The sequence below is a fragment of the Sinohyriopsis cumingii genome, chromosome 3 (assembly GCF_028554795.1).
Source record: "Sinohyriopsis cumingii isolate HCF-2022 chromosome 3, ASM2855479v2, whole genome shotgun sequence".
Lineage (NCBI taxonomy): Eukaryota > Metazoa > Mollusca > Bivalvia > Unionida > Unionidae > Sinohyriopsis > Sinohyriopsis cumingii.
The window spans coordinates 8,212,946-8,228,791 of NC_142963.1; the positions used below are offsets into that span (position 1 = coordinate 8,212,946).

Consider the following 15,846-nt stretch of genomic DNA (forward strand, 5'->3'; position numbering starts at 1 on the left):
GCTATCTTTCTGACTGGTGTGGGTTAATACTGAATAAACAGGCTATTTTCCTGACCTATGTGGGTTAATACTGAATAAGCAGGTTATCTTCCTGACTGGTATGGATTAATACTGAATAAGCAGGCTACCTTCCTGACTGGTATGGATTAATACTGAATAAGCAGGCTATCTTCCTAACTGGTATGGGTTAATACTGAATATGCAGGCTATCTTTCTGACTGGTGTGGGTTAATACTGAATAAACAGGCTATTTTCCTGACCTATGTGGGTTAATACTGAATAAGCAGGTTATCTTCCTGACTGGTATGGATTAATACTGAATAAGCAGGCTATCTTCCTGACTGGTATGGATTAATACTGAATAAGCAGGCTACCTTCCTGACTGGTATGGATTAATACTGAATAAGCAGGCTACCTTCCTGACTGGTATGGGCTAATACTGAATAAACAGGCTATCTTTCTGACTGGTGTGGGCTAATACTGAATAAACAGGCTATCTTTCTGACTGGTGTGGGCTAATACTGAAAAATAGGATATTTTCCTGACTGGTGTGGGTTAATACTGAATAAGCAGGTTATCTTCCTGACTGGTATGGACTAAGACTGAATAAACAGGCTATCTTCCTGACTGGTGTGGGTTAATACTGAATAAGCAGGTTATCTTTCTGACTGGTATGGACTAAGACTGAATAAGGAGGCTATCTTCCTGACTGGTGTGGGCTAATACCGAATAAGGAGGCTATCTTCCTGACTGGTGTGGGCTAATACTGAATAAGCAGGCTATCTTCCTGACTGGTGTGGGCTAATACTGAATAAACAGGCTATTTTCCTAACTGGTGTGGGTTAATACTGAACAACGAGGCTAAATTCTTGACTGGTGTGGGTTAATACTGAACAAGGAGGCTAAATTCCTGAACTGACATGAAAAGCTTAATATAGAGTCTCATTTCACCTAAAACCATATAATCAGCAATATCATGAAATTTCACATACCATCTGTCTTTAAGTGGTATTGCTGTGGCAGGGGGAGGTAACCTGTCTTGATGAGCACTGATGACTCTTTGAAGCACCTCTTCATCTTTCAGAGAGTGGAAAGGTTTCTGGGAAAATTCCAAAATCTCCCACAGAGTCACTCCAAATGACCTGAAAACATGATAACTATACTGAGCTTATTTCCTTTGAGAAAAATGCAAAATGGATTCCAGTGGTTGATTTAGCTTGAAACCTACTCCTGAACATGTCATTGGGTGTCAAAGAATTTTATATTTACAAATGAAAAAAGAAAAACAACTTGAAGGAAAAAAATTAAGCAATCAGATCTGGGCAATCTCTATTTGTAACTAAAGGAATCCTTTTCAAGCAAGGAGTCCAACATGTATTTCTTTATTCCACTAGGAAACTCTAAAATATAAAGCACATCCAAAGTCAATTCATGCATCACAAAGTTTATGTTGTTTTATATGCTACTATAAGCCCTATATTAATGTTGCTGGATAACTTACAAAAGTATAAATAAAAAAGTAATGTAAAATAATATTTTCAAATATTTTTCCTGAGATGCCAACCCTTACCAAAATGAAATAGGAGTGTGAGCAATCAAAAAATGGAATCTACCATATATATTTGTTTTTAAGATAAGTTCAAATGCAAACTGTATAGACCCAGATCTGCCATTGCATAATCTGCTGGCAGATCTCAGTCTGTGCAGTTTGTTAGGAGTAGGCAATAGAACAAAAAACAAAGGCCCTGATCTCCAGGAGAATTATGCTAAGGCAGATCAGGATCTTTGTTTGCAGTTTTGCTTGACTTATAAGCGAGCATATATGGTACCTTAAAAATTGGAATAATTTAAATTCTGATCCAAAAACTATCTGAAGCATTAAAAATTACTTACTGAAAATGACCTTTGGTTGAAATAAGAATATTCACTGCATTTTCTCCCACCATGTGTCATGCTGATATCCACTGAGAACAAAGTACAAAGAAATGGGTCCTGTGTTGATGCTCAGTGTATCCCATTTTGAATTTCTGAAGCTTTTTGTTTCTTTAAGCATAATCTGTACCCAGTGCTATTCTAAGGTGAATTAGGGCACTAAGTTTAAGTGATTTTTGATTGGTCAATATTCAACTGATTTTGAGATACTAGTGTCTAAGTATACTTCCGCAAATGAAGTAAAACCAGACAATACAAGCATTTTAGTCATGTGCAAATATTGGTGTTTAAATTGTGGTTTGCCTACATAACATGTTATCGGACTGGAAAACTGGAAACTAACAGAAGTGACTGTAATGGTGCAATCTGAGGCATGATAACAGAATGCCAAAATCAGATTAGTTGGAATCTGTTTCAACCTATAAAGAAATGACAACACATCTACATACTTACAAAATCCCTAGCTAGCAAACATAGTTACAGAGTTTGGTAATTTCAATAAAAATAATTTTAATACCAGACATTGGCCTCTTTAGTAATTGGTGCAGCTGTCCAGACATTTTGTTTGACTGTCAGAGATTCGGGCGACATCCACCGTACAGGAAGTAGGTCACGTCCAGTGTCGTAGTAATCATCCTACAGGTAAACAACAAAGTACAATTTATTGCAATGTCATAAGAACATCTATTTCTGATGCTACTTCAAGGTCTGTGCATACTGTACAGTAACTGTACAAGAGACCCTTAAAGTGACTGACACTCTACTAGCCAATAAGAACATCTACCTCTGATGCTACTGTACAGTAACTGTACAAGAGTCCCTCAAAGTGACTGACACTCTACTAGCCAATAAGAATTTCCAGGAATTCAAGATAAAACTATTTCTTTCTTTCAAATGCAGTGTAGAAACCATCAGATATTCTTTAGCAGTAACAAGATAAAAAAACTGGCAGCGTTTTATTTTGGACCAACAAGACATCACAGTAAATCTTCTGGTGGAAACCCCATATCAAAATTGGAAACCCCATACCAAAATAAATTTCTGTTTTGAAGGAGTCATATAGTAGTCATGACAAGATTTTCAAGATGGCTGTCATGGTGGCCATATTGTGAGCATGTTGTCGATATGACCAGCCATCTAGGAGAAGTAAAGATAGCAAGATTTTCAAGATGGCAACTGTGGAGGACAAATAAGAAATCAAATTGGCACCATTTTTATTTAAAAACAATTAGACATAAAAAAATACCTTCTGGTGAAAACATGATGTCAATATAACTTTAAGTTCTGGTGAGCAGCAATAGCAAGATTTTCGAATTGGCTGCTGTTAAAGCTGACATCGGATAAGCATCATTTCACTGAGGACCAACTAGACACCAAAAACAGTCTCTGTGTGAAATGAGGACCAACTAGACACCATAATCAGTCTTTATGTTAAATGAGGACTAACTAGACACCACAAGCAGTCTTTGTGTGAAATGAGGACCAACTAGACACCATAAGCAGTCTTTAAGTAAAATCCCCACTTAGATAAAATATTCATTTAGGTAGAGTAGTGATAACAAAATTTTCAAGCTGGCCATTGTGGCAGCCATACTGGATGTCAGAGCAGCACCATGATTGTGTGTATGAAGTTTTATGGCAATCCTCCAAGTAGTTTAGGAGGTGTAGTTATAACAAACTCATACTAGAAAAAGGAAGGGTGATGGATGGCCGACAATGAACAACATATCATCCCATAAGCTCTCCTGTCTTTTACCAGCAGTGGTAACAATGAATGCTCTTAAAGTAAATGGGGTTTAAATGACACAGTGGAACCTATAGTTGGAGGCTAACTGTTTGCAAAGATGAGCTCCTATGACCAACAGTAAATGGTAACCCATTATTGGATAATGGTCCTATATTGGCTACATAATCAATAGTCATCTTAAACGTTACATATTCCTTTGCACGATGACAGCTCAAACCAAGTAAATTAGCTGTTCATTACAATACTTTGAAAGAATTAATCACTTTGTCTGAATAACATATAAAACCAGAATGGAGTGTGTGTGTCTGACATAATTTAATTGAGTAACTTGGCAATATCATGCATGTACAAACAAGGTCAAATAATACTCTAATAGAAAGTCAAATTACCTGGTCAATATCATTCATGTACACACTAGGTCAAGATAATACTCTAATAGAAAGTCAAATTACCTGGTCAATATCATTCATGTACACACTTGGTCAAGACAATACTCTAACATAAAGACATATTACCTGGTAAATATAATGCATGTACACACTAGGTCCAGACAATACTCTAACAGAAAGACATATTACCTGGTAAATATAATGCATGTACACACTTGGGCAAGACAATACTCTAACAGAAAGACATATTACCTGGTAAATATAATGCATGTACACACTAGGTCCAGACAATACTCTAACATAAAGACATATTACCTGGTAAATATAATGCATGTACACACTAGGTCAAGATAACACTCTAATAGAAAGTCAAATTACCTGGTCAATGTGGTAAAGTTTCATGCTGCTCTAACTGAGCACTCAGTATCATCATTTACACTTGTTGCACAATTTAAAGAAAAGAAAGCAAGCAACAGCTGTAAATTAAATAGAAAAAAAAGCAAGCAACAGCTGTAAATTAAATAGAAAAGAAAGCAAGCAACAGCTGTAAATTAAATAGAAAAAAAGCAAGCAATAACTGTAAATTAAATAGAAAAGAAAGCAAGCAATAACTGTAAATAAAAATAAAATAAAAAAGAGATGGAAGCAGTTAAGAAGTATCCACAATTTTTATTTTTACTGTTCTCCCCTTCATTTTATGATCACCCAGTCCTAAAGACTGTAATGAGAATCTGAAACATGTGCTTCATTGTTATCTTGGTGCTTACTGTTTCTCATCGAAGAGCCATAGGAAGTTAGCTATTGCAGTAGGGATGCTTACATTGGTATAAAATGTTCTTGTGCACTCCACTGAGATTATACTCCATTGCCTTCTTACGCCTCTAAGGTGGATGAACATCTCATCTGAGGGATTCTCCACCATTTGTTTTAAGAAATTTTGTTCTAATTTAATATGATCCAGAGGTGCAGGTTCAGTAAATTTGGGTTGTGATGAAACACTTGCCATTGTGGATGCTTAATGCAGATGAGAGAATATAACAATTCCTGGTGATTCTGTTGGAAGACGGATGAGGCAGATCCAAGATTCCCATTTGAGTAAAGCAATCAGGATGAGGCACTTCTATTCTTTGATCCTTGTATCACCTTCAAATCCCAAAGTGTTGGAGAAGTGTACACATTTGGCAATTCCAATCCAAAGAAAGAGCATAGATTATCCAAGCCTTCTGAATCCAGCACTGGTGAGAGGAAGGTTGGGATTTTGGCATTTCAACATGCTGCCAATAGGTCCATCATAGGTTGATCCCATCAAATATCTACTGAGTGAAAACTGAGGGATAAAGAGACCATTCACTTGTATTAGCTCCTTCTTGCAGGAAAATAAGTCTTCCAATAGATTAGCCAACCTAGGGTATGTTGAGCTTATATGTGGATTTGTCACTGAGGACACCACTTTAGAAAATCAGAAACAAGAATACAAAGGTCTGACTTTTGTTCCACTCTGCTGCTAAAACAAGTCACCATAGCAGAGTTACCAGAGGAAATGAAAACTTCAGTCCCTTGTAGTTACTTTTAAAATGGTTTTTGTCTTGAAAATGTTGATATGTAAGTAATGATCTTGATGGGGCCACACTTATTGGTATCTTGAAAAGGTAGGAGACTTGCTTTCCCAGACCTCTGTGTCCTCATCCATACCAATTATGATTGCTGGAGGCTGTACTTGCAGAGGTGATGCAAATTCAGGGTGGTTTCTCTGCCTTTGAGATGCAGCCTCATATAGTGCAGATTGCTAAAGTTAATCCAATGGTTATGGTTCAGCCTCCATTGGACCACTACTGTTACGGGAGCCCAAGAATGTGATCTGGGACTAAGATGTCTGCTGCCACATTGAGCAAAACTCGGCAAAGGAATTCTCTGGCAAATGGATTGATCCATGTAGATATGGAATCTACCATTGCATTAATTCAAATCATTACTGGGGGAAACATTCTTACCTGAATATTGATTCCAGACCTGGTTAACTGAAATCTTGACAGGGTACAAGGTCAAAGATGTCCATGAAATGAAGACTGAGAATGAGAAAGAGGCTAACATGTCATGTCTTGCTCCAGAATATAACTAGCCAGCTGTTTTGTAGCCTGTGTTTGGTAAAACACAAAATTTCTAGAAGCTGTGTGAGTGGGGTTGTAAAGCCACACCTCATACAAGTCAACACTCATTGGGTTGTCTTTACAATGGACAGCATTAGAACACGTTATTGTGTCCAATCGCAAGCCCAAAGATAATAAAAGAGTCAACTGAATGCACTCAGGTTGATGAACAAGTTATAAGTTCTGTGTTGTAGCTGAAAGAACTCTTTGCAAAGGCTTAGGATGTGCACTGAACACGATACTGAGTCATCATGAACACACTTGTCAGGCCCACATGTCATGGTAAATCTTTCCATTCAGCAAGGAATGATTGAAGCATTATCCCTATCTGGAGCTGTGATAAGACAGGTATGAATGTATGTCATATGAAATAGGGCAGGTCTTGTGAAACACCTGTGATAAGAGAGGCATGAATGTATGTCATATGAAATTGGGCAGGTCTTGTGAAACACCTGCGATAAGAGAGGCATAAATGTATGTCATATGAAACAGGGCAGGTCTTGTGAAACACCTGTCTATCTGGTTCTGTGATAAGAAAGGTATGAATGTATGTCATATGAAACAGGGCAGGTCTTGTGAAACACCTGTCTATCTGGTTCTGTGATAAGAGAGGTATGAATGTATGTCATATGAAACAGGGCAGGTCTTGTGAAACACCTGTCTATATGGTTCTGTGATAAGAGAGGTATGAATGTATGTCACATGAAACAGGGCAGGTCTTGTGAAACACCTGTCTATCTGGAACTGTGATAAGACAGGTATGAATGTATGTCATATGAAACAGGGCAGGTCTTGTAACACCTGCTTATCTGGAGCTGTGATAAGACAGGTATGAATGTATGTCATATGAAACAGGGCAGGTCTTGTGAAATACTTGTCTATCTGGTTCTGTGATAAGAGAGGCATGAATGTATGTCATATGAAACAGGGCAGGTCTTGTGAAATACTTGTCTATCTGGAGCTGTGATAAGACAGGTATGAATGTATGTCATATGAAACAGGGCAGGTCTTGCGAAATACCTATCTGAAGCTGTGATAAGACAGGTATGAATGTATGTCATATGAAACAGGGCAGGTCTTGTGAAATACTTGTCTATCTGGTTCTGTGATAAGAGAGGCATGAATGTATGTCATATGAAACAGGGCAGGTCTTGTGAAATACTTGTCTATCTGGAGCTGTGATAAGACAGGTATGAATGTATGTCATATGAAACAGGGCAGGTCTTGTGAAATACCTATCTGAAGCTGTGATAAGACAGGTATGAATGTATGTCATATGAAACAGGGCAGGTCTTGTGAAATACCTATCTGAAGCTGTGATAAGACAGGTATGAATGTATGTCATATGAAACAGGGCAGGTCTTGTGAAATACCTGTCTATCTGGAGCTGTGATAAGACAGGTATGAATGTATGTCATATGAAACGGGGCAGGTCTTGTGAAACACCTGCTTATCTGGAGCTGTGATAAGACAGGTATGAATGTATGTTATATGAAACAGGGTAGGTCTTGTGAAACACCTATGATAAGAGAGGCATGAATGTATGTCATATGAAATAGGGCAGGTCTTGTGAAACACATGTGAAATTGATAAACCTCCTTTTGACTCTTCCACTTAGTTTGGGCGAACTGTGGTTTTTGAATGTTGTAAATTTGGTAGGACTGCTTCCCAGTGGCATGTGCTCTATGGATATCCCTGTGACCTATTTCTGGTTACCTTGCAAATCCCTCCACTGTAGCTGAGACTGAGGGATGGAAGGAATATATCCTTGGTTGCAAATTCCATCAATCTGATCATTAAAGAGGAGATTCGATGATTAAGGTTGTGAGCATAGCGTGCTGTGTGATGGTCTTTAAGAAAGGTGGAGGTAGAGAACATTGCATCTCATTCCATCTGTTTTAAGTTCATAGCTGCTGTCACAGTGATGGGCATAGCCTCTGTGCCACAAAGTGGGTCAGTCTATAAACATACTCCAGTGTACTTCAGGTGAGATTTGGTGTGGGAGAAGGTCAGCTGTATTCTGCCTATTAAATACCACTACAGATATTAGATGCAACGTTGATCCCACAGTCACAATATTACATATTAACTCATGGGTATCCAAAATGGAAAACTGAGGAAGGCATTGCAAGAAAAAAATGTCTGTTGATTCTTGGAACTTATAACTGTACATGAAATACATCAGACTGAAGCAGTGAGGGAGAGCATGTTGACATCTGCTAGTGTGTTTATGTTCTGTCATTGACTATTTGAAATCATAATGTGGGAAAAATATGAAGTCTTTCAATTGCAATTATCAAAAAGATGCTATGGAATTTAATGTTGATTTCATTTTGAGTGCAGTAAGGAGGATGTAACAGCACTTGGAATATAGTCAAAATTACAGTACAATTTTTGAAATGTGTAATCAGGCTTGAGAACCCATGACATGGCTCATGTAATTTGGATTTGCAGAACTAAGAAAGTACATTTTCAGGAAATTCAGAATGTAAAACTATAATTTTTCCATTCTCATTGCAAGCTAAAGGTGACAGTTTATGTCTTGTAACTTGCATGTTATTTGTAGGTACCAGCAATATTACGAAATCTGGCATCTATCGCCAAAAACCAAAACATTGTATCAAAAATGTTAATGCAGAATGCAGCAAAGCAGCTGGTATGTGGCAGTCCACAAAACATTAGTTCATTCAGAAACAAATTTAATCAACCAAAATGTAAAGTGTCTGCTACACGTGTGTACATGATTTGTTTACAAAGCAGTTCCTAATACACTATTGGGCACACGTGTCCTGCATGTGAGTGCAATATGAAGGTATGCCATATTGTAAAATACTGAACGATTCTGACTGTAAAGTTAACGGGGAAAAAAATGAGCATATAATAAGTCCAAATATTACTTTTCTTTTTTCTTGCTGTCGTCATGTACACACTGTGTTAAAAAGATTTTGAAAATGCAAATTTCTCGGTGTAGGTAGGAACAAAACAAAAGTAGAAATCTTACTCTGTGCATATCTTCAGCTATACCATAATCTCCAATTTTCACAGACAGCTCTGATGTCACAATGCAATTTCTTGCTGCAAAGTCACTAAAACAAAAGACAAAACACGTATGAGGAGAAAATCTAACAGAATTTATTCCCATACATAACAGAGGAAGGGAGGTAACTCTTCATACAAGAACTTATAAAAATTGTTCAGCTGGATTCCAGTCACAAGGATTACTTCTGGTCAGAACACATGAATGAAATCCCAGCCTATTTTTAGAGCATTTTTTTCTCCTCATTTTGGTGATGCATGAATCTTGGTACTGATTTAAAGGAAGTTGTTGAATCTTTACAATATCAGCAGTATGGTTTGGTTGTCCGCATGTATTTTGGCAACAGTGCACAGTGAGTAATGAGGCATTCTTGCCGGTCCAAAAGTGAAATCATTGACCTCTTTCACACAGTCATGTTTACAGTCCAGCCTCTAAAAATGGACTGGTTAACATATGATCAGAACTTAGCTGTGAGTGCTAACAAGCAAACAGCACTGACAAATATCTGAATAAAATATAAATATCTGAAGGTACTTTCGATTAACAACATAGGATTTATTAGGATAGGACATGCTGTAAAGTTCAGTCCTAACAAACAAGTATAGGGATTATATATGAAAAATAAATGTGATACGAGTCCATCTGGTATAAAACCATCCATCCCTCTACCACGTGTCCATCTGGTATAAAATCACCCACCCCTCCACCCTTAAAGGTTTTAGTGATATTCACCTTTTCAAACAGTGAATGTTGGCTTCTTAAAGTAAATCAAACTGACCTTAAATTTAGGTGCATATGATTTCCTTGGCAAATTTCATAACAAATTTTTCTAACTCTGACCTGAAATTCCAAATCTATTTCAGCAAAAGGAAACAAACATCCTGAAATGTTTTCAAAATTAAAGCATTTAAAAAATAAGCAAGAGGCCAAAGTAGGCCTGATATCACAAACATTTAAGTTAACTGTGGCCTATTTCATTGAGCAGGCTTATGTATTATTGCAAGAACAAAACCTATGTAAACAATCTTGGAATCTTTATGTTATATTGATTTTACCTTTTTTCTAATAAAATTCTTTTAAAAAGATCAAAGCTGAAGTAATATGGAAAGTCTCTTGCCCAGAAATGAAGTCACCCAAGGTTATAGATGATAAAGACCCACTTAAAGGCAAAAATCTCGACAAGCATAGAGTTAACAGAAATCTGGAAAGCTGTACTACCTGGCTAATGTGAAAGATATTAACCGATGAACGTTTTCATTATGGGTACAACTAAGTTCATATACACTGTCAAGGGTGAAGATTGGTCTTTTTTAAGAAGATCCAAGGACAGCCTTGTGAAAACAAAACAACAAAACTGAAGAAAAAAAATGCTGTATGGACAAAAGTTCAGGTACTGAATACAGGTTTTTATATTATGCAGCCAAGTCACAGATGTTTCCTGTTGCCTCACAAGAATGGGTTCATTAAGTAATGATTAATCTCTTCCAGTCAATTTTATATACAACTTGACTGGGGAGGGAGGGAGAGAGAGAAGCTGAGCAAAAACAAATTAATAACACAAGAAGACTTTTCCTATTTTCTCTCTCTATTTCTCTCTCTCTCATGTTTATTTTCCAGTTAGGCAATGAAGAAATACCATCCAAATATTGAATGGCTGGTCCATTTCAAGCTTTTTACAGCCCTGAAGCCACCACTCAGACACCCCCAAAAATTAAATGGTTGGTCCTTTTCAAGCTTTGTACAGTCTCTCATGTTTATTTTCCAGCTAGGCAATGAAGAAATACCATCCAAATATTGAATGGCTGGTCCATTTCAAGCTTTTTACGGCCCTGAAGCCACCACTCAGACACCCCCAAAAATTAAATGGTTGGTCCTTTTCAAGCTTTGTACAGTCTTGCAGCCACCACCTAGACACACCCAAAAACTGAATGGTTGGTCCCTTTCAATCTTTTTACAGCCTTGCAGCCACCACCTAGACACACCCAAAAACTGAATGGTTAGTCCCTTTCAAGCTTTTTACAGCCTTGCAGCCACCACCTAGACACACCCAAAAACTGAATGGTTGGTCCCTTTCAAGCTTTTTACAGCCTTGCAGCCACCACCTAGTCACACCCAAAAACTGAATGGTTGGTCCCTTTCAAGCTTTTAACAGTGTATTCCTCAATATAAAGGCTCTCTATGGGATAAACTAACTGATAAAGAAACTTTCTGGTTTGTTTAAGCCAGATCTTGTGTCACCTGAATTTATTACTGAAAGGCATCATAAGTATACAGCTGCTGAAAATCAACTCTCTAATTCAACCAACTCTTACAGAAACCCCTAAACTTTCCAACAAAACCTTAATAAACTTTATTCAAGATTAGATTACCACAATTCATGCATATGGCAAACAGCATCATACCATCTTTGAGAAGTGAGATGGCAGCTTCTGAACAGGTGCCACATCATTAACATTAAGGTCTGCTATTGAGAGCAGACTTTCTCAGCAAAACAAATCTGCTGTAATAATGCTTGTTTAAGTGATGTTCTGTAATAATGATGGAAAGCTGGAATCTACTGGCCAATAGCTCACACCATCCCCCTGATATTATTAGCACATGAATAATGATTGGCAGAAATCTTATACCCGAAAATGCCATTATTCTGATCCATATTTTTTGATGGTATCCACAAACCAACAGCTGTTTCATTTAATGTGGTTCCTGCATAAAGATCCATAAATATATGGCTCCCACACTACCACAGTTAATATGCACAGATTTCACTTATTACTGCCTATGACAATGATACAATCAGCTTATTTACCAAAAGGGAGCAATATCCAAATGGAATTTGGTCACCTGAATGGTAACAAGCATAGCCATTCAAATAAAAGATTACTTCAGTAATCTGTGGAGATCCTGCTAATAATCAAATTTATTCCAAGACATAATAACATAAGATTAACAAGTATAATTAAAATCAGATTAGAAACATAATTGCTGAAGTGTTGACAAAATCAACCAATCTGATGCAAGATCATGAAATTAATATGCATGAATTTTGTTCCAACTGAAACTCAGCCATGTTCTTGATATCACAAATATATTTACCAAGTTTGATCAAAATGCTATATATAAAAAATTCAGACTCTAATGTGCAACAAAAACTCGGACAGACAATCAGATGCAAGAAGACCCCATAAATATGCATAGATCAATCAGATGCAAGAAGACCCCATAAATATGCATAGGTCAATTAGATGCAAGAAGACCCCATAAATATGCATAGATCAATCAGATGCAAGAAGACCCCATAAATATGCATAGGTCAATTAGATGCAAGAAGACCCCATAAATATGAATAGGTCTCACTCATAATTAAAATCATCCATCATTCTGATATCAACCTATTAATCAAAAGATACTGATGATATCAGACAATTAACAAATTGGCTGACTAAAAAAGAAGAGGTTATTAAGGCATTTACCTCATGGATATAATTATCTCCATGCATACAGGCACATGCCCTGTTGGTACTCACTCATGGGCATAATTAGATCTACGCATACAGGCACTTGCTCTGTTAATACTTACTGATGGATGTAATTAGTTCCATGCATAAAGGCAAAACCTTCTGCTGCATCAACACTGAACTTAAAAATTGTTCCATTTTCTATCAGGGTATCTCTAAATCGCTTTTCTTTCCGAAGATAAGTCTTTAAGTCTCCCTGAAAAGTGAAATATTACTGCATAACTAAAGATAAAGAGACACATTCCTGACTGGTTTAACAAAATATTTTGGAGAACTGGACTTTGCAGTTACTAATATGAATGGTATTTTTACAAAGCAAGCTGAAGATTTATATACATTTCAAGTAAATATTAAAATTTTTACAGCAAAATAGAGTGGCCTATAAGCAGAGTTTGACATCAACTCTCTAAAATGTCTTGCATTCTGGAAAGGTGAACCTTGACATTTGAGGGAGTCTCAGAGTATTACATTACAATATGTATTGCATGCTCATGGGTTTCTTTGAGACCAGTATCAAGAAATTCCATTAATCAATAGGATTACACTCTTTTGATAAAATGGTAATAACACCTATATTAATTTAAGTAACAGAATAGAGAATGCAATATTTGATTCATCCTTCATAAAACAAAATTAAGTCTTGAGGGTAATCTTACCGTTCACTATATGGGGAGATGCATCTTGTCACAGGGAATTAGATAATTGTTAATGTTGAGCCATGACAACAACAAAAAATCATTTTATCTAGCTGTCCACCTCTAGAAATGAATGACATGATACAGTGCATAATTCTGGCCATAAAGGGGACCAAAAAAAATCTCACCATGACTTGTATTGGGATTACTTTGGTCTTTTCTGTATTATCTTTAAATCTAAGCCAAATGTGAAAAAACATAAAGAAGTATCTTAACATCAATACTGCTATGATGAGAAAACCAGATGAATAAAAACAATTCTTCTTTATTGTCTTTTTTGTCACTTTCATAAAATACTATAGCAGCATTAAGCAAAAGGTACTTTGAATCAAACGTGCTTTAAGATTGGCAAAGCCAAATTAGAAGAAAGTTTAGCTCATAAAGGATTCTGTCGTTTTCATTTAACTAAGTGGTTTTCTTGTCTGTGTGGTTCTAATTTCTCCAAAACAGTTTGACCAATTGCTGCAATTGTCTGACACAAAGCAATGGCCAAAATGTCAGAAGTATTCCACATGTTTGTAACATAATAGGATGGTGTGACTGAACAGTTTTGGCTTGATCAGACAATGAACACTAAGTGTCACAGCCATCGTAAGTAGACTATGATGGATTTCATTTTGCAAGGGGCATATGCTTACCAGGACCTGTTTTGTAGTCCATCTGAAGCATGGAATATACTACTGGCACGTCTCCAGATTTTATTAAGTATCAAAATGGACAAATGAAAAAGGAAGTATATATCCTGAAAGCATGAATACCTTCTGCTACCTACCAATGATGGATACTCAAGAACTGCCAGGAATGGAGAGGCCTCCGTACATTGCCCTAACATCCGCACAATGTTGGGATGATTAAACTCTCTGCAAAGAAATAATCATCGCTTACATGTAATTAATTATGACTTTTTTGCCTAATATCCAGTTTAGAAATTATTTTATCATTTGTCAGAACCGCTATTTATTTAAACATCAACTTGAGTTTGTGACAGTTTGATCAGTGCAGATGCTCACTGGTCTGTAATTCATGCCATTAAAAAAAACTGACTTTGTTACAATCTGTACTTGCTATTAGATCTAGTCCAACTGCCAAATGTACAGACTCAGATCTGTTGCTGCATAAATGCACCAACATATTTGGGTCTGTGCAGTTTGTTAGGAGTAATCAGAACAAACAGCGTACATAATGACATGTTCGTGCAGTATGTTAGGAGTAATCAGAACAAACAGCGTTGATAATGATGTGTTCATGCAGTCTGGTAGGAGTAATCAGAACAAACAGCGTAGATAATGACGTGTTTGTGCAGTATGTTAGGAGTAATCAGAACAAACAGCGTTGATAATGATGTGTTCGTGCAGTTTAGGAGTAATCAGAACAGCGTAGATAACAATGTGTTTGTGCAGTATGTGATGGCAGATCAGGGTCTATGTTGTTTGTAGTTGGAATTGATTATAAGCAAGTATCCAGTAGCTGTTGAAAATTTATCAAATATGCAGACTAAATATAGTGTCGATTTTATCATGGCGAAAGCTTAGAAACTCTGTAAGTAGCCGGATGTAAATCAGTAAGGATTTTATTGCGGCAAAAGCTTTTGAAAATTTCTAAAGTATCTAGTAATGGTTTATCATGACATAAGCCTTGAAGCTTTGTAATGAAGCCAGACTGAGAAATAATAATCTGTAATAACAACAAAAGCCTAGAAATTTATAAAAGAGCCAGAACTGAAACCTTGATGCCAATTATCAGTTGTTCTAGTGGACAGTACAAATAATTGTGATAAATTTATTCTTGTGATATTTGATATCAAATGTGATCACTTTCTCTCAACAATGAGTTTAGGCTATAATGAAAATAGTTGGAGGGATGGAAACAGACTTGGAAACAGGACCAATAATAATATATATTCATAACTGTAGATATGAATATAGATTGGAGATAACTCAGATAACTCAAAGTTTTGCAATAACTCTCATTCTCTGTCATGAAAGTTTCTTCACTGAAATATCTGTTCCAAAGCGAACCCATACCAAGTCAAATCATCACAAAAGACAAGAACTGTATCAGTATGACCCCACCTTCTTTGACCCATGAAGCATCTGATGAAAAACCAAAAAACGGGTGTTTAAAAAATGATTCAAGTGTATTGGCACTGGTTTCCATACACTCAACACGACCTGACTTCATCCCCATTTAATTTAAACCATATTTAAATTATACTATTCATCTTACCAGAAATCGATGAATCAAGACAAAATGAACTCAACCTTGCAGTAATTGGACTATGCAAAATGTTTCTACATTGTAATGTACCTGACAGTGCTATCTCTATTAGCAACTTTTCTTTGGAAAGATGAGATAGACCACAAGGCATAGGAGGAGGGATAGTC

The 15,846-nt window shown here is 36.7% G+C and overlaps 1 protein-coding gene across 3 annotated transcripts in view; it reads right to left on the bottom strand.

Annotated features, from left to right (window-relative positions):
• The window catches only part of LOC149802438 (uncharacterized), a 75,241-nt gene that overhangs the window by 43,520 nt on the left and 15,875 nt on the right, over nucleotides 1–15,846 (bottom strand). For all 3 annotated transcript variants that reach the window (XM_089951661.1, XM_089951659.1, XM_089951660.1), the window contains exons 6-10: nucleotides 14,235–14,322; nucleotides 12,830–12,963; nucleotides 9,217–9,301; nucleotides 2,450–2,568; nucleotides 993–1,142 (exon numbers count right to left, since the gene is read on the bottom strand). In XM_089951661.1, the coding sequence (XP_089807787.1) occupies nucleotides 993–1,142; nucleotides 2,450–2,568; nucleotides 9,217–9,301; nucleotides 12,830–12,963; nucleotides 14,235–14,322 (576 nt within the window). The remainder of the gene's footprint in view (nucleotides 1–992; nucleotides 1,143–2,449; nucleotides 2,569–9,216; nucleotides 9,302–12,829; nucleotides 12,964–14,234; nucleotides 14,323–15,846) is intronic.